At 43.8% G+C, this 20136-nt stretch overlaps 1 protein-coding gene and 1 non-coding gene across 4 annotated transcripts in view; both read left to right on the top strand.

The window, feature by feature from the left end:
* Positions 1–1172: 1172 nt before the first annotated feature.
* Positions 1173–20136, top strand: part of DLGAP5 (DLG associated protein 5) — a 50145-nt gene continuing 31181 nt past the window's right edge. For all 3 annotated transcript variants that reach the window (XM_077819588.1, XM_077819589.1, XM_077819590.1), the window contains exons 1-7: positions 1173–1294; positions 2318–2568; positions 6132–6343; positions 8088–8180; positions 10330–10426; positions 13260–13361; positions 14479–14555. In XM_077819588.1, coding sequence (XP_077675714.1) covers positions 2328–2568; positions 6132–6343; positions 8088–8180; positions 10330–10426; positions 13260–13361; positions 14479–14555 — 822 coding nt within the window. In that variant the 5' untranslated portion in view covers positions 1173–1294; positions 2318–2327. The remainder of the gene's footprint in view (positions 1295–2317; positions 2569–6131; positions 6344–8087; positions 8181–10329; positions 10427–13259; positions 13362–14478; positions 14556–20136) is intronic.
* LOC144267195 (small Cajal body-specific RNA 14) lies at positions 11729–11862 on the top strand. The gene has a single exon (XR_013346565.1).

Genomic DNA, 20136 nt, shown 5'->3' on the forward strand with positions numbered 1-20136 from the left:
AGTTAGGTCAGCACTGACCACTTCTGAAAATCCTACCTTTGCCTTTTAGAGTAGCAGCCGTGTTAGTCTGTATTTATGCTCATATAAATTGGTTAGTCTCTAAGGTGCCACAAGTACTCCTTTTCTTTTTACCTTTGCCTTGTTTACAAAACTAAGCCCAACTACAGTATATATTGTTGCCCTAGTGCTGAATGGGAGCAGAATTGAGGGTCTTAAAGTTCTGTTTCCTGTTTGTTGTTTTTTTATTATTTGTATTGCTGATTAATCTAGGACCCTAATCATGGACCAGGACCCCATTGTTCTGTGTGTACAGCACCTATCACAAAAAGACAGTCCCTGCCCCAAAGAGCTTATTGCTTTCTGCACTGTCACCCAGTTCACACCTACCCTTTGGATCCTCTATTGTTCTTAAAGGGGACACTAGCGATTTCAGGCAAAAATTCACCCTTCCCCTCCACAAAACTTTTATAAACCCATTATGCAGAGCAATATGGAGTTTGGGGGTGAGAGAATCTAACCTCAAACCCTGTGCAAGGTGCAGGCCAGCCCTGCCGTTCCAAGGCCATGACACCCGCTTCTCCCCAAATTCTACACACAAGATTGCTGTGAGCAGAAACAGTGCAGCGCAACTGGTGACCCTATAGTCACCAGTGGCCAAGGCCACGTGGGGACAGCATGGCCGTCCAGTGCCCAGCGGTGGCCAAGGCTGCGTGGGGATGGCACGGCTAGGTAGTGCCCAGTGGCAAAGCCCATCCAGTCACCAGACATTACAGTGCCTGGCGGCAGGAGGCCCCTATGGGTGCAGAGAGTGGGGGCTGGTGGCAGGAACATCCGTGGTCCAGCAGTTCACTAGCGCCCCCTGGGCACACCACAGCCACCTGACACTGCCCCGCCCCGGCAGTGCCCCTCGGGCCGGGACGGAGGCACCGCCTCACAGCTCCCGGCAGCGGCGTCAGGGGGCGCTGCTCACACAGACCTTTCCCCCTCCCCACGGCCCCGCGGCGCGACCAATCACAGGCCGCTCCCCGCCTGCCCCAGCAAGGGCTTCGGCGGCGGGAACGCGCCCGCTAACCAATGACCGCCCCAGGGGGGCGAGGCTCACGACAGCCAGTGAGCGGCAGGCACAGAGCTCGCGGTGTCCAATGAGCGGCCGCCGGCGGGCTGGGCTGCGCCAATGAGGTGTGCGGGGTGAGGTTTGAATTGAGCCGGGGCCCGCGGAAGGGGAGGTTGAGCCGCGCGCCGCCGGGTCGTGACCGCGCTGGGGAGTTGGGGTCTCTCTCTGGGCCCGGCACAGGTATGAAGGGCGGCGGCGCGGGAGGGGCTCTGTTCCCTGGCAGTACCCCCCCCCCCGGGTTTCACTGCAGAGGAGCGCCTCCGGGGCGCAAAATCCAGCGCCGAGCGAAGCCGTTAACGCCCGGGGGGGGCCTCCAGCACCTGGGGGTGGGGGCGTGGAGCTACCCTGCAAGAAGGGAGGTGACCCGGGTTACCGGGCAGGGGGACCACTAACTCCAGCGTTGCAGAGCCGGGGAGCGGTTCTGACGGGTCGTAGTCAAACCGACCTAATCCTCTAGCCTAGGCCCGGTCTAACTATCCTTTGTTCTGTAACTGCAGAGATGTGAGTTGCCTGCTTCATCTTAAAGGTCTCCTGGAACGTGTTTACCCCTTATGCTAAACAATTTGTCCTTGTATTTAGCCCTGACGCTCTGATTACCTTTTCCAGACCTGAAGATCTCTGTAGCTCCAAAGTTTGTCTCTTTCTCCAACAGAAGTTGGTCAAATAAAAGATATTACCTCACCCGCTTCGTCTCTCTACAGTGATGGTAGTTAGTTAGTTAGTTGTATTGCATTAGCATTTATGGGCCCCATCAACTGTCCTGGCCCCACTGTGCTAGGAACTCTCACAACCCACAAGGTCCCTGCCCCAACAAGTTCATAATCTAAATTGTCGATGACCTTATGGCTTCTAAGTAGCTTCTACAGTGTTTTGGTTTACTTGTATGATTCCTTAGCGTGAATGGGTGTGGTTGTATAGGACGCCACCCAGTAAGGGTAGCCAGGCAAGTACCAGTCCGGTGGCAAAAGCCTACCCTACCAGAACAGTAGGATGCCAGTGGCTTAGGATCTACTGGTTAAAAGTAGTTCTAATGTCTGATGCATATGGCTGTAGTGAAGAGCCATTACTGAAATTCTAACAAAAATTAGATACTTGGAAGCTTTCAGTGTGTATTTGAAAATGCTTTAATGTAAAATTAGAATAAACTTGTAACAGAACTTGATCATTTGTCTTATTTCCTAATTCCTTATAAACTTGTTCTAGGATAGTTAAGATGGCTGCTACATCCCAGTTTGCCAATCGATATAGAAAGGATCTGAGCACAGAAACGCTTAGAACAAAAGTTGCACGCAGGAAGTCTCTGATTCAAAAGGAGAACAGACACAAGCAATTTGAAAGGAGCAGACAGTTTGGACTGGCAGATGTCAATGTCCAGTTATCGAAAGACAGGGGACTTCCTAAGCTGGACGAGACAAATGAAGTGCGCTCTCAGGAAAAGACCACAGCTAAACGGAGTGAGTAAAAGCTTATAGTACTGTTCAGCATTAAAATATTTCTTAAATTTCTTTAAGCTGGTTTATGGCTAAAGAAGCTGTATTTGCAGTCATAGGGATTTAACTGTGTGTGGAGGTGAGCATTATAAATTGGATAATGGGAGATTTGAGTCCTTTGGCTACCAGTCCAGTTCTACTAACTATTAATTGGATTAATAGATAAAAGAGTAATATACAGTTCTTCCCTTTTTTCCCCCATTTCAGTGATCATAGTTCATTCTTCAACCTGCTTTGGATTTCATGCATATCTTATTGTGGGCACGTTTTATTGATTCCATTTATAAGCTGTCTACAATTAGTAGATGTTTTAATAAATAATGACCGCTATAAATTGTCTAGCCAGCAGCTCAATCATTTGCTCATATCTGGCTTACAACCACCTATAACACCTTCCAATGTGCTTATAACACATACTAATGTCTGTAAAATGCTGTGGAGAATGCAGGAATGTTTTGATATTCTTTTTATTGACAGGATGGGTGACTCAGTTTACCCACTGAGTGGTGATATTTGCACCTCTACTACAAAGTGGTGCTGGTTAAGAGTGTGGAAAAGAATCCCTCGCAGCAGGCTGACATAGCTATGCTGGCAGAATTCCTGGTTTAGACTGAACTGAGTCAACAGAATGCTTCTGGGGCCGCTGCTGGCATAGCTATACTGGCAAAGGCTCAGTAGTATAGACAAGCCCTTACTGTACAGTTGATTTCTGCTCTGGACATACAGCTGGATGTCACAGAAGGTACATCTACACTGCAATAAAAAAATATGTGGCACTGAGTCTCAGAGTTTTGATCAGGGGTGGGAAAACTTTTTGGTCGGAGGGCCACGTTCGAGTTGCGCAACTGTATGGAGGGCTGGGTAGGGAAGGCTGTGCCTCCTCAAACATCCTGGCCCCCGCCCCCTATCCATCCCCTCCCGTTTCCTATCCCCCTCAGAACACCCAACCTATCCAACCCACTCTGCTCCTTGACCCCTGACTACCCCCTCCCAGGACCCCACCCCCACCCCTAGCTGCCCACCAGAACCCCACCCCCATCCAACCCCCCCTCTTCCCACTCCCTGTCCCCTGACTGCCACAACCCCTGTCCACACCCCCGGTCCCAAACAGGCCCCCCGGGACTCCTACGCATATCCAACTTCCCCTCGGGATCCCCTGCCCCTTATCCAACCTCCCTGCACCCTTACCATGCCAGAGCCAGCCACGCTGCCGTCCTGCCCAACAGGAGCGGCAGGCCAGAGCACTGCCAGCGTGGCAGTGTAACTGTGGGGGAGGGGGGACAGCGGGGGAGGGGCCAGGGTCTAGCCTCCCCAGCCGGGTGCTCAAGGGCTGAGCAGGACGGTCCCGCGGGCCGGATGTGGCCCACCTCTGGCTTAGATCAATAGACTCGGGCTCATAGAGCTTGGGTTGTGGGGCTGAAAATTTCAGTGTATATGTTTGGAACCACCCTCTCTCGCATGGATTCGGGTCCAGGTTCCAGCCCAAATGTCTGCTTTAATTTTTAGTCACCACAATCTGAGCCCAAGTCAGTTGACACTGGCCAGCCGCAGCTATGGCTGCCATGTTTTATTGCAGCGTAGATGTACCATAGACAAAAGGGCCTGGTTTGGAACAAGGTATCTTAACAAGAACTGGCTGGAATTAACACATGTGAATGGCAGACCCAGCAATTGGACCATTAACTCCTAATGACTAGCAGCCAAGAGCAAGTTACTTTCTCCATCTCTGCAGGGAAGCAAAGTGGAAAAGTCCCAAGCAGGAGAACAAAGGGGAGGAGATATGAAGATACTGTGTTAAGTGCACTGCTGCAGACATGCAGGAACTCGGATACAAAACCAGGGCTTTGGAGCTGTGCTCCGGCTCCTCTCCAGCTCTAGGCAAAAACCTGCAGCTCCACTGTTCCGGAGCTGCAAAGCCCTGTAACAAAACAGATTCCAGGAAGGTATAGCATATTGCAGCCATAGGCAACGACTCTGTAGGTCAGGGGTGGGCAAACTTTTTGGCCCGAGGGCCACATCTGGGAATAGAAATTGTATGGTGGGCCATGAATGCTCACAAAATTAGGGTTGGGGTGCGGGCTCCGGAGTGGGGCCAGAAATGAGGAGTTCAGGGTGCAGGATGGGGCTCTGGCCTGGGGCAGAGGAGCAGGGTTCCGGGGTGGGGGGAGTGAGGGCTCTGGCTGGGGGTGCAGGCTCTGGGGTGGGGCTGGGGATGAGGGGTGCAGGAGGGTGGATCGAGGGATTTGGAGGGCAGGAGGGGGATCAGACCTGGGGCAGGGGGTTGGGGCGCAGAGAGAGGCTCAGGGGTACAGGCTCTGGGCGGCACTTACCTCAAGTGGCTCCCGGAAGCAGCGGCATGTCCCTTCTCCAGCTCCTGTGCGGCCAGGTGGCTCTGCACGCTGCCCCATCTGCAGGCAGGTTCCCAGCCAATGGGAGCTGCGGGGGCGGCGCTTGGGGCAGGGGCAGCATGCAGAGGGGAGCCCCCTAGCTGCCCCTACATGTAGGATCCAGAGAGGGGCCATGCCGCTGCTTCCAGGAGCCACGTGGAGCGGCCCCCAACCCTGCTTCCCATCTGGAGCGCCGGAGCGGGCCCGTGCTGCAGCTTCCAGGAGCCGTATGGAGCAGCCCCCGACCCTCTCATAAAGCAGTATTATCCGTCTGAACTTGTTGAAAGAGTATTTAAATAAAAAAATAAGACATTCTAATAAATACCTTTAAAAATTGTGACTTGCTGCTCTGATGTTCTTAAGGGTCTTTTTAACCAGGGAGAAAGTGACTATATAGAACAAACGGTGAAACTGACTTGCACAAGGCACAAAGTAAACTGAAAAACAAAAATATCTTTCATTTAGTCATCGTAGGTGATACTTATATCAATAAGTACAAACTTTTCAGATGAGTGTCTTTTTTCTTCAAGTTTGCATAAGTATTTAATCTCTCACATAATCACTATCTGATTTGTTCTCCTCAATTATAAAACATTGCAGTTTTTTGGCTGCTTTCACTTCTTTTAGTCTGACTTGCTATGAGATGTACAGATTCTGTGGTTTGTTCCTCATTTGCCTTAGGGTTGCACCTGAATTCCACTGGATGGATACAAGTTTCACTTTTATGCTATCTGTACCCATCTGTTTTCTCTTGTCTTATATTTAGATTGTAAGCTCTTTGGGGCAGGGATTGTCTTTTTCTTTCATGTTTGTACAGTGCCAAGCACAACTGGGGCCCTGGTCCATGACCAGGGCTCCTAGCACTAATACACAATAAATAATAATAATAATAATCGACAAAAAACCCTTAGCTGAAACTTGTAATGCAGGCATAATCTCAAAGTAAACAGTGAGGGCAACTTTCTGTTGCAATTCAGCATCATCCTCTTGTGTCTTAAATAGAATTCTAAATATTTATCCAATGACTTATGTAACCTTCCAGGCAACATTAGTATTCTGGTCATGTTATACTGTAACAAAATTTGAGAGAGTAAAGTATCTTCAGAATTTTGTAAAATGTCCATTTCTGTCTTTTCATAGAACAAACTACAAATGGAGCCATCAGTAAAAGTGAAAATGAGCGCAAGGAAATGCTCCAGCGCTACAAAGAGGAAAAAGAACTTCGAAAACTAAAACAACAAAGAGAGAAAGCTAAACGGGGAGTGTTTAAAGTTGGACTTTACAGACCTAATGTACCTGGCTTTCTTCCATTTGTACCACAGAACCCAGTGATAGTCAAGCCAAAGGAGAAGGTAATGAAGAGTAAAATTTGTACCGGTCTTCAATGGCACATGTTAAATAATGCTTTATATGTGTTTTTTTCATTGTTTTATCATACAGTAAGAAATTAATAGAAATTGTACATAACATTTTTACTAATTCAAAAACTGAGGACTAACTTCATCACTGGTAAAAAGAAAAGGAGGACTTGTGGCACCTTAGAGACTAACAAATTTATTTGAGCATAAGCATCCGATGAAGTGAGCTGTAGCTCACGAAAGCTTGGGCTCAGATTAAATTTGTTAGTCTCTAAGGTGCCACAAGTCCTCCTTTTCTTTTTGCAAATACAGACTAACACGGCTGCTACTCTGAAACCTTCATCACTGGTGTAACACTAATAGAGTCAATGTTATACCAGTAGTGATTTGCCTTCTTTTTTATAAGCAAAGTGGAATAGATTTCTATGGTGTATAAATTTACATTCTTGAACTAGGACAGAAGCACCTAGAGCTAGTCTGCCCTACAGTGGAGTGGAGACATATACTGACAAAAGAATTACTTTTGCTGGTATAGTTTAAACCATGTCCCCAAACAACATAAGCTGTAATGCAAAAGGAGTCTCTTGCTAGTATAAGCTGCATCTACATGGGGGTGGTGGTTACATAGTGCTCTCAGGGGTGTGATTAACTAGCATAGCACTACAGGCAAATCTTTGTAGTATAGTAACTCCTTGCTTAACATTGTAGTTATGTTTCTGAAGAATGCGTCTTTAAGTGAAACGATGTTAAGCAAATCCAATTTCCCCATAAGAATTAATGTAAATGGGGGGTGGGGGTTAGGTCCCAGGGAAATTTTTTTCACCGGACGAAAGACTATAGTGTGTGTGTGTATATTGTGTGTATATATACACAGAGTATAAGTTTTAAATAAACAATTTAATACTATACATAGCAATGATGATTGTGAAGCTTGGTTGAGGTGGTGAAGTCAGAGGGTGGAAGAGGGTGAGATATTTCCCAGAGAATGCCTTACTGGCTAAATGATGAACTAGCACTCGACTGAGCCCTCAAGGGTTAACACGTTGTTAATGTAGCCTCACACTCTACAAGGCAGCATAAATGGAGGGAAGGGAGACAGCATGGCAGACCGAAAGATACGCACCCTGTGTGAGTGAGAGAGATGCACATTGCCCCTTTAAGTTGACAGCTGCTGCTGCCAGAAAGTTGTGTGGTCCCGTCCCCTGTCTCCCCCTCCGCTCTCTATGGAAATGGGGTAAGTGGTGGGGAGGGGGAAGGGGGACATCCTGACGTTAGCGTGCGCACGCAGCAAACAGGAGGCTTCTGGGAGTAGCTCCAAGGCAGAGGGCAGGAGCAGCACATGGCAGTGGGGGGAGGGACAGCTGAACTGCCAGCAACTGATAGCCTGCTAAGCGGCTGCCATACAGAGGATTTAGGGGTGTGGGAAGCTGACAGGGGGGCGCTGGTCCATCCTGGTTCCAAGCCCCCATCAGCTAATTCCAATGGGCTGCTCTTTCTGCAAGCAGTGGACAAAGCAGGCGGCTGCCAAACAACATTATAAGGGAGCATTGTGCAACTTTAAAGGAGCATGTTCTATAATTGATAAGCAATGTTAACAACGTTAACCGGGGCGACTTTAGGTGAGGAGTTACTGTATACACCTGTCCTTAGTATGTCAAAGCCTTGTCTTCTTAATTGCTGCAACTAGGGAGAGGGAAAAGGAATATGCTAACTTCTGTTTCTTTGGGGATGGGTCTAGGCTGCTCCTACTTCTTCTGCAAGGATTACAAGATCAAAGACAAAGAGCCACTCGGAACAAACTGTTATGTCGGCTAGATCTCAGCAGTCCATGGTTTGTCTTCTGTTTTCTCGTTTACAAATTGAGAGAATTAGATGTGTGTAATAACTGTGAATGTTGTAATTCCTTTAAAATCCCTAGTTTTGGGTCATGTGTACTTACATTCAAAACTTTACTGCCGAGCTGACAGTTCTAACTATTGTAAAGAAGCTTTACAGATAAGGGAAAAAGCACTTGCTTATAGTCCCAAGGAGCTGACTGATCACATGGTGCTGCCTGTTCTTGTTTCCACCTGCTATATTGCACTAAAGAAAACCAGCTTAGTTCTGTATAAATCAAAAGTACTTTCTTAATATTATTTTTTCATAGAAAACAATTGCTCTACTTAGCCCACGGATGATATGTGATCACAAAGGAAAGGTGGTTCATGAGACAATCCAATATCTGGTTCTCACTATGAAATTTTTTTGAAAACTGCTGTACTAACAAATAACGTAGCTTACAAATATGTAGGATTTTCTTTCTCTATGCTGTGTAGTTGTGGCCATATCAATCCCAGGATATTAGAGAGAGACAAGGTGGGTTAGGTAATCTCTTTATTGAACCAACTTCTGTTGGCAAGACAGAGAAGCTTTTGAGCCACACAGAGCTCTTCATCACAGACCTGAAGCCACAGACCTGTGGCTCAAGAGTTTGTCTCTCTCAACAAAAGTTGGTCCAATAAAAGATACTACCTCACCCACCTTGTCTCTCCAACTTCTTTCTGCTCCGTTCATCTTCCCATGTTTTAAATTCCTCCTCCTACCAAGTCATTCACTAGCCATTACTTTGGCTTGGAGAATTGGTGAACTATGATGAGCCTTGTATACAGATCTTTGAAGATAAATAACCTTTCCTAACCTGTATTTTCTCATTCTATGTTACTTTCTGGCTTCATAGCATAAATGGGTTGAGGACCACCCTGAACACTAGGTGCACCGTAGGTGTTTACTTCTACAAAACAGGCCATGGATTTTTATGTTCTTATACAGTGGAACAAGATCTCTTGGTTTTTAATGTCTCATTTAAAAGGTCCTCACACGTTACATTGCATACTACTCATTTAATCTTCTAAGGATGAGAGACTGAATTAGCCATAGGTCTAGATTCTAGCTGGGCTCTAGGGAGTCTAAAATAGCAAATCTGATGCTTAGAATGCTAACCATTCCTTTCTTTACTCTGCATATTGCTTTGATAATTTTCAGTGATGAAACTAGCAAATGTGTCAACTGAGCATCTTTACCCAAATCTGAAATGAGAACCCTGTTCAAGAATTTTTAAAGACTGACTGTACGCAAGTATCCCACTGCAGCACTTTGGACCTTTGGAGTGATGGGTCCAGGCCCAGTTCCATTTTATTTTGTCAGCAAGAATGAGTTCAGAGTTGTTTTTGTCTTGCACCTTTCATGCCTAACTTGATTATCACTTAATACTTTAATCAAGGGCTAAACTCTCTAAATTATACTATGTGCTGTTTATTTGACCCCATGTTCTGCTTCGTTATGACTTGCTTCTTTACGGACTAGAGTACTTTGTGCATTTCAGATGCAGTTAGTTCTGACATCTTTCATGACTAACTTTCTCTGCTGTGAACAACTCTACAAGGGTGAAACATTATAATACTGTCTTGCTGTTGGTTTAATTGAATGTTGTATTTGGACTATCTACCTTTTTTGGGGCACCAGCTATATACTTTTGGGGGCAAATTAATTTGAAATAATCTTTGAAAGAGGTCACACTTTGACTCTCTAGCAATCTTGTCTTACATAATGTGAACTTACATTTGAAGGATCTCTACTAATAACTTTCACTTCATGTACTAAGTTTTCTGAGAATTGGCATCTAACTTGCATTACATGTGCATAAAGGTCCAGCAGAAATCAGTACCCGCTTCCAAAGTAATTTAGAAACCCAGTTCAAGGACTCGCTTCACTCTTTACCCATCCAACTGAGAAAGGGTCAGAAGTATAATGTAAAATTGAGAGAAGTGTCAAAAATGAGCTGTTTTGGTTCCCTTAATCTCTCATTTTAAACACTTAAAATCAGTGTGACACTAATCAGGACTTTCTAGAAGAGGTACAAAGGAAATATGAAAGAAGGGGAAAGAATTAGTCTTCCTTATTTTTAGAAAGGTGAAGTTTCACAAAACATACATTCTTTGTAGATCTATGCTGACCACGCTACCAATGGGCATAGTGTGCGCCCTACCCAAAGCGGACGCAGACAGACATGTGCAGACAAAGTGACTGAAAAAAAGAAAGGTAGGAATGTAAAATGGTTTGGCATGTGAAAGTGGACACTGGGTTAAAAGGTCATAGCACTGGGACATGGATTGCCTAGCATACTACTAGCCATGAAAAAGTGAATTTTCAGTCTAATTTACTTTTTTCCTATTTACATTGTTATTTTTTTACAATTCCCTCTGCTTGAGCAAAATGGACTGCTCAGTTTCACTTTATGAATACTACAGGGGATGTTATTTTCAAATTGTCCTGTTAAAACTAATGAAAAACATTGCTTATACACTTTGTAAAAGCCTGTGCTCCAAAAATAACTAGTCCACCTGATTTCCATTTAAGTCCACACTTCCAGCACAACCCAGGCAGGATTTCCCCTAGGTCTTGATGTTTTAACTGAGTCACCTGTAGGTGTGCACCCTCTCCAGACCAGTAGTACCTATGCCATCTCTGTGTTCAAAGGTTAGATTTTTTTCCCCTAACCACAGTCAGTGAAGTAGTGCCTATCGGACAGACTTCAGCCATGCCTGATCTCATGCAAAGCACTCCAGCATCCAAGCCCCTCTCTTTTGATATCCTTTGACCATTTTCTTTCTTTGGTTGTGCCTTGAGAAGGATTTCAGACTAAGACTGTTTTATAATTTGACACTGGCTGTAGCTTGCTGCATGTTTTCATGCCTCCAGGGTTTCATTCTCTTTCCCTATGTCCCTATTATACCTTCTCTTGCCCTATGTTGTGGCTCCATTGTATAGTTAGTGCATCTTTACCCAAATCATAGTTTGCCTTCATAGTTTTGGAGCAAAGCTGGAAGTTCTAATTATTGTGAACAATCGGTGTGCAAAATATGCTCACCACCACTAACTTCAGTATAGATTTGGCAAAAGGCTTTAATACAGCCAGGTTGCTGTTATCCAGTCCAGAGTAGGTTGCAAATTAGACTAGTAAAAAAACAGGTAAATTTTTACCAAACAAGCTGCTCAAACCAAGATAATGTGCAAATATAGGTGGTTTTATTAAGTAGTGTGGACAAAAAAATCTGTCCATAGAACATCTTGTCATTGAAACAGAAAATCTTTAGAGAATACAGATGTTAATGTAGAGACCATGTTTTGCAAGTGTCCCACACAAAGTGTAGTCCTTTTCTGAAAAAGATAATGTTATAATGTGTGAATGAGTTTGTTCAAACTGAAGTTCCTAAAGTGGCTCAACACATTGAAAAATGGCTCTGAAGAGAGCAGGCTAAATGGCTTACAGATTAAACAATTTGCCTTGCATGCTGGAGAAAGTTCATGCCCCGTGTGAGATATTAGGGCAATTAGATGAATGTGGCTGTATTTGGTACTGGTTGCATTGGTCAGTGATATAATGTGACCCTAAGCAGCCACATACGTTAAGAAATGGTTCTTGCCAGCAGTATCTGTCTGGTCATTGGACTTCCTGTGTGATGGCTCCATATACTTGCAACATGTTTCTAGAGAGGGTGATTTCAGAGTAGGCACTGGTCCTTAAATATCACTGAGATATAGGTGCCTTAAATACCTTAGATAATTTGTCTATAATTTTCAAACTCACTTAAAAATCTGAGTAGTTTCCAACATGGATTGTTTTAAATCACTGATTTTAATTATTTAAATCAGCAAGTAGCAAACCTTAATTTAAATAATTGATTTTAGTTATGTTTTCTGTTAGTACTTTAGTTATTTTCTTAAAAGGCTCATAATTTACGAGATAACAATCTGAGTAAAAAGTCAGTTGTCAAGCTGCATTTAGAAATTGTAGTTCAACTAAATGCACAAACAGCATTTGAATATTGTTTTTCATTAAGTAAAACTACTGTACTGTGTTGGATACATAAGAAGGAAAAAAAGTGAAACTAAAAATTCCTAATAAGCTTTTCTGTACAATGAGGGGAGGAGTACTGTTTGGGAAAAACAAAATACTAACATTGACTCCATTATAAAGATGGAAAATGATATAGATACTTGATGCAGTATATGACAAATATTATGTCGTTTATTTTAAAGCTTGACCTCAAAAGTTACCATGTTTTTGCTTATAAAAAGCAGCCTTTAACTTGTTACTTAGTGTGTAGTAGAAAGGGCAAGTAGACTCAGCATATTTTTAATTTTTTTCAATGGTTTTAATAGGTGATAGTAAATATAGGCCTTAGCCTAGCTTGTCATAAATTTAATTGTAAACAGATTTATTTTTGTTAAAAAGCATATGATTTATTTTTTAATAAATCAATAACTTTTATCCACTCAGATCCTAGGCTAAAGCTTTTTGCCTGAAAACTGTTTTCAAAGACTTATTCTTAGAGGAAAGATGGCTTTGTGGTTAAGGCACAAGTTTGGGACTTGGGAGGTCTGGGTTTAATTCTGAGCTCTGCCATGTACTTCCTGTGTGAGCCTGGGCAAGTCACTCTTTGTCAAGTCCTTGTCTGTAAAATGAGGATGATATTCACTTTTTTTGGTCTGGTCTATTTGTATTGCAAGCTTTCAGCACCAGGGACTCTTACTCTGCATATGTACTGTGTCTAGTGCAATGGGCTTTGATCTCCATTAGGGTCTCTAAACACTGCCATAATACATTCTGAGGTTTTGTGCGGTCTTTGGCAACTCAAAGCACTGTCCTGATGCAAGGATTAATCTCTGCCCTCAGTGCTCTGGGAGCACTAACTGCATTAGCATAGAGAAAAATCTGGCGACCTGCCATCTGGTGCTGATGCCAAAGCATTTACCGCTGGCTTTTATGAAACCAGAACTTTGGACCTAAATTGATTGATAATATTGTTTTAATGTTGCCTCCTTGCAAGTTATGGTGAAATAGCCTTAGGAATTATGATATTCCTTGCAGTGGTGGTGCAACCTGAACTCCCTACACCCTCAAATGTAAGAATCACAAGATCAACCTCCTCTACTCTGACCAAACAGATGTCAAAGCCAGCTACGACCATGAGTAAGTGAAGCAGTAAGACTCCTATATTCTTGGTGTTCATAGAAAAACTGTTTCAGCTTGTACAGCTAAGACTTAGTGTTCAGAGGTGGCACAGAAAACTTAGTATCAAACTGACATACAAAGGAAGGGTCTAAATGTTGAAATCAGTAATTTCTCCTGTGAAAGAAGGCCTTGTAACTGCAGCCTCTATTTCAATGTTTAACTCAATATGCAAAAGTCAACATTAGAGAGAGTTGGGGGAAATACAGTAATATGGAAGTATTTATACCTTATGTTAATTAAAGGCTGGCACATCTGTGCTTTTTCTTATCTGGCTTAATGTCCTGCTAGTTGGTTGTATCACCATTAAAATATTTACGTTATAAATTATCTCTGTCTAGTAACAGAAATCAAAAGAAATACATTGCCCGAGGTAGGGGCTGCTCTCTTCATCGGTGTTTGTATGTTGCCCAGAACAGTGGGACCCCAATCTTTGAGGCTCTGAGAGAGAAATGTTTAATAATGTTATCCCTTCTTGTCCTCAAGATAGCTGTCAGAATGTAACACTTTCTTTCACACTGCCCATTATGCATGGAAGTACCCCCTGAATTAAACAGGCCACTACCACTGTTGTGATCATATGGATGGCTAACATCAAGTAATCATGCGTGACTTTTAATCCTAGTATGTCCACGTGGCAAGAGGAAAGTAAAACAAATTCTGGACTCAAAACTATTTGACAATGTCACTTCAATCTTTAAGGAAATACTGCAGTGTTTATTTTGAGTGTTCTGTCGTTTTATCTGGGGGAAGCTGGAATAGTATAATTCCTTAGATATTTCAGTATTAGCCCCATGGGGAGCTAAAAATCCTTTTAAAGACTAACATCTTGTGTTCTGGAGGGGGGCGGGAAATTGATATCGGTTCTTAGTAGCATGGGTCTTGTCATGCTGCTAAATCCTAGAGCATCTTTTTGTATAAACAGTACAACTTTTCTTTAACTACTCCTTGTCTGTAACCACTGTGACATGCCATTATTTTTTTTGTGTTTTCATACTTCTATAATAATTTGAAACCTTCTGATGAAAGATGTTGTATAAATAAGCTATCTGTTTTAATTGGCATGAAATCTGTTCAGCCTTAGGTAACCAACAACAAAAAAAGTCAACAAGTAGAGGAAAACAGCAGAAAGAGGTCAAAGCTGAGAATGTAGAGGTATGTTACTTGATATTTGTAAATATGAAAATTGAACAAAGCGTATTAACAGATTCGGGAGTGTCTGCAAGAAGCAACTGTACTACGTAGGTGCTGTAGCTGAAATAGCAACCACTGCTTTGACTCATGTCTTCACTGGTCTGCTTGCAATTTGCAGGTTAGTTTGTAAGTACTGTTGCATTGCTTTTTAATTTTCTTATTAATATATTTAGTCTTAACTCTTCACATTGGGAAGTTTCAGAACTTTCTGCTTACAACCAGACTTTAAATATTCAATGTGAGCAATATTAATCCAATTTTAGTATTCTTCTTTAAAAGACCACTGCCCTTGCTACTCTGATCAGTTTGTTAACATAAATATTGTCTTGAGATGTATTTAAGTAGACATGGGAACTTTGTATGGAATAGGGTCTTTAGTGGGAAATACATATATATACGCTTCCAAAACAGTTTCTCAGAATTGGCATATATAGTTTATAGCAATGTACAAATTAAAAGTTTGGCCTTATGCTTTTATAGACGAGCACATGCACCCTTACATGAGCTTTATATGCACATCAGTAGTTTTTTAGGCAAGTTGGGTTGCATGCAAAAGTATTCTGCAAAAATCCTAGACTTGTGCACGCACATCAGGTGTTTTTGCATAGAATTTGTGAACAAAACTGCATGTATGCTTTTAAAACTAAATGGGCCTAATTTTTTGTTATGGGCCAAGCCTATTAGGCTTTTTGGGAGTCTTAGTTAATATCTATTTGAGTGTCATACTGTTGTGTGGCTTTTAACTGGTATCTGCAAGATATTTGACTGAGATAGTTTTAAACGCATGTAGCTACAGAATTGGCATGTTCAGCTAGTTTTTATGTGATCAAATGTACGGTGTAATCATGCTTTTTCAAAAACTCATGGAATTCTGAAATGTTTTGGAGAAGTTGTCTGGTTCAGATACTCCTGTGCATTTTCAACACATCTGGCCAAATCCTTCTTGCTTAACCACGTGTAACCATAGTGACTTAGTTACTGGTCATCAACCCTAATTTAAATGAGTACAGAGGCATTTATCTGGAATATGCAGATATTCACTTTCTATATGCACACATAAAACTTCACTTGCTGCATCATAAGGAAACAGCATGCAGAGTGCCTTGTTTCTTAACTACCACTTCAAAATGTAGCATAATACTCCATTCCTCACTGAAGACTGTACTGAGAGTTAAGTAAAACTGTCTTTGAATTGAGTGAACAAGTGCCTGAACAAGCTTTTCACGCTTAGATCAGTGAACAGAATTTCAGAAGTTGGAAACAATCATCTTCAGATTGAGAGGAGCATCTCAAAAAACTGTCATCTTTCTGTGCCGAAAGCTTAACCCACTGAAAATGAGGACTAGAATAAGCCATCCTAACTATAACGCACATTCTTTTTAGAGCTATTACTGCTCTCCTGCTGGTAATAGCTAACCTAAGTGATCACTCTCTTTACAGTGTGTATGGTAACACCCATTGTTTCATGTTCTCTTTGTATATAAATCTCCCCACTGTATTTTCCACTGAATGTATCCGATGAAGTGAGCTGTAGCTCTTGAAAACTTAAGCTCAAATAAATTGGTTAGTCTCTAAGGTGCCACAAGTACTCTTTTCTTTTTGCGGATACAGACTAACATGGCTGCTACTCTGAAACCATTCTTTTTAGGGTGGTTGCAGATGTGTATTCCACTCAGGTGTGCTGGAGAACTTTGCCTAGTGATACCTGTAGGGGCAGTACTCTAGCCCCTTAGCCCCTCCCTGGGTTATTTAAGGGTGGTGCCACCCAAATCCCCTCAGTTCCTTTTCACCACCTGCCACTAGAGTCGGAGCATTTGACATGGTAGTTTACCTCACTCTATCTGTTTTTTGGGGCCTTTATTGTATATAGGTTAGTTTAGTAGTACGCTTAAATTGAGTCATAGTAGGTAGGATAGACGGATAGGGTATGTCTACACAGCAAAGAGAAACCCATGGCTGGCCCATGCCAGTTGACTCCGGCTCCGGGGACTCAGGCTGCAGGGCTCTTTCACTGCTGGATAGACTTCTGGCTCGGGCTGAAGCCCAAACTCTGGGACCCTCCCACCCTGCAGGGCTCTAGGGTTTTTCTTTGCAGTGTAGATATACCCATAGTTTAACCCAAGGGTTAAACCTTGTCAGTCATGTGGGGTGTCTGTCCCCACTAGTTACCCCCATGCGCAGTGTTTGTTGTGCCTGGGAAAAGGGCACATCTAAAGAAGGGAGTTCATCTGCCAAGTCCTTTAAAAAGAGAACACTGGTGACAAGCTATTTGCATCTGAAGCACAGCACCTTCTAGAGCAGGCCATGAGTCATCCCCCCGAGCCCCCTTGGTACTAGGGATCTCCACAGACTGTCCAGCCTTGCGCTCTCATTCAGAGATGACATGTTGCTTCCAACACAGTCTGGTGCTTCACATAACAGAAAGGGGGTTCATTCACCTTCCTCTAGTCCTCCAAGGAAGAGGTTCAACAAGATGGACCAAGACCATTCCAGGACTCAGGGATTTCTCTTCGTCTTCTAAGAGGAGTGCTGGCTGGCACTATAATTCCTCCAGTACGCAGGTTGGAGCTGGGCTGTCTCACCAATTCCCAGCATCACGACGAGATGAGTTGGACATTGTACTACCATCTCCAGTATTGGCCGTGTCATCTGTTGAGTCCAATACCAATGATGTCAGCGTTGGCACTGATTGTACGCCATTGGCATACCAGGCGGTGTCAGACCTGCTCTGCCTTTCCTAGCCTGATTCCCCAATAATTCAAGAGCATTCGGCAGCCAGGGACGCTGCTTCTGCTGTGCCCTCAGCACCATGTGGTCTGACCGCATGTCTTGTTCGTCAGCACCGTACTCTACTCTGCCTAAGACTTGGAGTTCAGAGTTGCGGTCAACATCCTTTTTCTTAACGAGCAGCCTACTGGTGCAGATGCTTTCTTCAGCACCGACTATGTCTTTGCTGCTGACCATATCGTTGGGATTGGTACCTGTGAGGGGTTCTCTCCCTGGGGTGCCGCCTGGAACTGGGGTACCACTGAGCCTGCCTGACCCACCAGCTTGGGCTCCCTTTTCACCCTATAAGGGTGTGACAAGATGCAGACAGGCTCCCGGTCTCACCAGCACACAGGTAGGGACACACCTAGCTGCAGCTACACACACAGATACTGAGATCAGCTCTGCATGGGAAGGCTCAGCTAAGACACCTCCCAGTTCCTAAGGTACGTACCCCCCCTTTGGAGGGTAAACCCAAAATTATACTGTCTTGCGCTGCACGAGGAACTGTACAGCATAAGCTCATAACATTCGCCCCATCCCTCAATGTGGAGAGAGAGAGATGGCTTTCTGTCCCAAGTTATAATTTCCACACACCGGTTTTAGGCAAAACAAAAACAAGTTTATTAATTACAAAAGATAGATTTTAAGCGATTTATAAGTGATAGCAAACAGATCAAAGCAGATTACCTTAGTAAATAAACAAAACCACAAACTGAGCTTAACACACTAGATAGGTAGGATATGAATTACCAAATTCTCACCCTGAGTGATAAACAGGCTAGTAGATTCTTAAGGTACAAGCTGCCTTGGCTTTCCCAGGTTTTCATACAAAGGCTAGCAATCCCTTAGCTGGGGACCATCACTTGCCCCTGTTCAGTCTTTATTCCTCAGGTGTTTCCAGGTGTGTTGTTGTAGGGGGAGTAAGGTACCATCATGATCTCACTGTCATCCTTTTATATCATCTTCTCACTTGCTGGAAAGCTCTTTTGCTGTGACCTGTGTCAAACAGTTCCCATTGTGTAGTGCTATCTCTGAGAGGTTTCTATTGTATACAGTTCCTGGGGTAATCCTTGTGCTTGTGTGCATTTCCTCAACAAGCCATTAATATTGTTTGGCCTTTTTACTATTGTATTCAAAAGACCGCGTGTGGGTGTTTTCAACCTCACAACGTGTTTCAGTAACACATACATAACCAAACTTCAAAACTTCACATACAACAATAGCACATACAATCCGATGAGATATTACTGTCTAGCAGATCAAGACTTTTAGAATGATACCTCACAAGGAATATTTTTGTACAAAACATATCCTAATTACATGACAGTGAATATTGGGGTGCCAGGGTGTCGCAGTACCTCCCTCGTTTGCTTTAATACTGTGTGGAATTGTGATGCCTCTCTTGGTACTGGAGGCACCAACTGCTCGTTCATCCTTGGTACTGATGCCATCTCCATACTGGTTTTTGGATGAGGAAGGTCATTTGCTTGCCCTGATGGGGATTGCTCCTCCTCTACCAGTGGACAACTTGCTGGTCTTGTCGAGACAGAGTTTGCGGACATCTTCCACTTCTTCCTCGCCTTTTGAAGCACTGTTCTCGGAAATCCTCAGGACCATCCTCAAATCACTGTCTGTATAGAGATTGGCACGGTTCTCGCAGTAGGGATAGGAGCCCCTGCCCTAGTACCTATTGGTCACCAATGCCTTATCCCTATTCCCAGTTGCCTCCTTGGAATCCTTAGTACAGTCCTTGGTCTGCCAAATCGTATTTTTTGATGCAGTACAAGGCAAGGTTGCCCATTCTGGCTGCCGTTTCTTGTCCTGAGTCACCTCTATTACATGCATAGTCTGAGTTCATTCCTCCTGACTGGTCCAGACTGATTCTCTCATACAGGAGCTTCTATTGGCCCTGCACTCTTCCTCATCCTCTCCAGATGACTCTTCCTCACCTGTTCCTGAGATTTTAAGGATTTCCTGAGGTGTATGGCTTCTGCCTTGGGCATTCAGGCAGAGTTCATGCAGGAGAAGACACAAGTTGCTGGATATTCTCCAGGTGTCAACTCCAGGGATGGTGGCTCTCCAGGTAAACTAAGCCTTCTTGGAGTTTGCGAAGTCCTTGTTGAGTACCCCATCTTCATTACCACCTACAGCAAAGCATTCTGAGAAGCGCTATAATGTTCTCATGCAGGGATTCAACTGCTTCTGCTCCCATCAAGCCCCTAACTCTCTTATGGTAACAGCAGTAAATGACCAATCATGACAGAGGAAATACGAATCCACCCCCAAGAACAAAGAATCTAAGAGGCTGGACTTGCCGGGGATGGAGGGTGAGAAACTTACAAGACTATAATTACATATGTGCATTGTAAATCAGCAGGCATTGTTATCTATGGACTTGTCTTCATAAATAGCAGCGCAGCTGCACTGGGGTGGCTGATCCGCTATAGCACTTTAGTGAAGGTGCAGTTACTAGGCTGACAGGAGAGCTTCTGCTGTGGGCTTAGTTAATCTGCCTGTTAGGGGGCTTATTCCTTCACCCACTTACTTCCCTGGTCCTTCTCGCACGAACAGAGAGCAACAATACCCGAAGTCCAAAGGTGCAAGCAATTCAATGTTTATTGGGGTGAACTTCCAGCAAGCATGATTCCAGTTTCCTTTCTTAGTGTCCCCCTTCCCAGCTCTGACACCACAGAGCCTTACACCTGTGTCCCTGTTCCCATTCCTGCCCTTAGCCAAACATGATTCCAATTTCCCCAGCCCCATTCCCTGTTCC

Source organism: Eretmochelys imbricata, chromosome 6 (genome assembly GCF_965152235.1).
Source record: "Eretmochelys imbricata isolate rEreImb1 chromosome 6, rEreImb1.hap1, whole genome shotgun sequence".
In the NCBI taxonomy this organism is placed as follows: domain Eukaryota; kingdom Metazoa; phylum Chordata; order Testudines; family Cheloniidae; genus Eretmochelys; species Eretmochelys imbricata.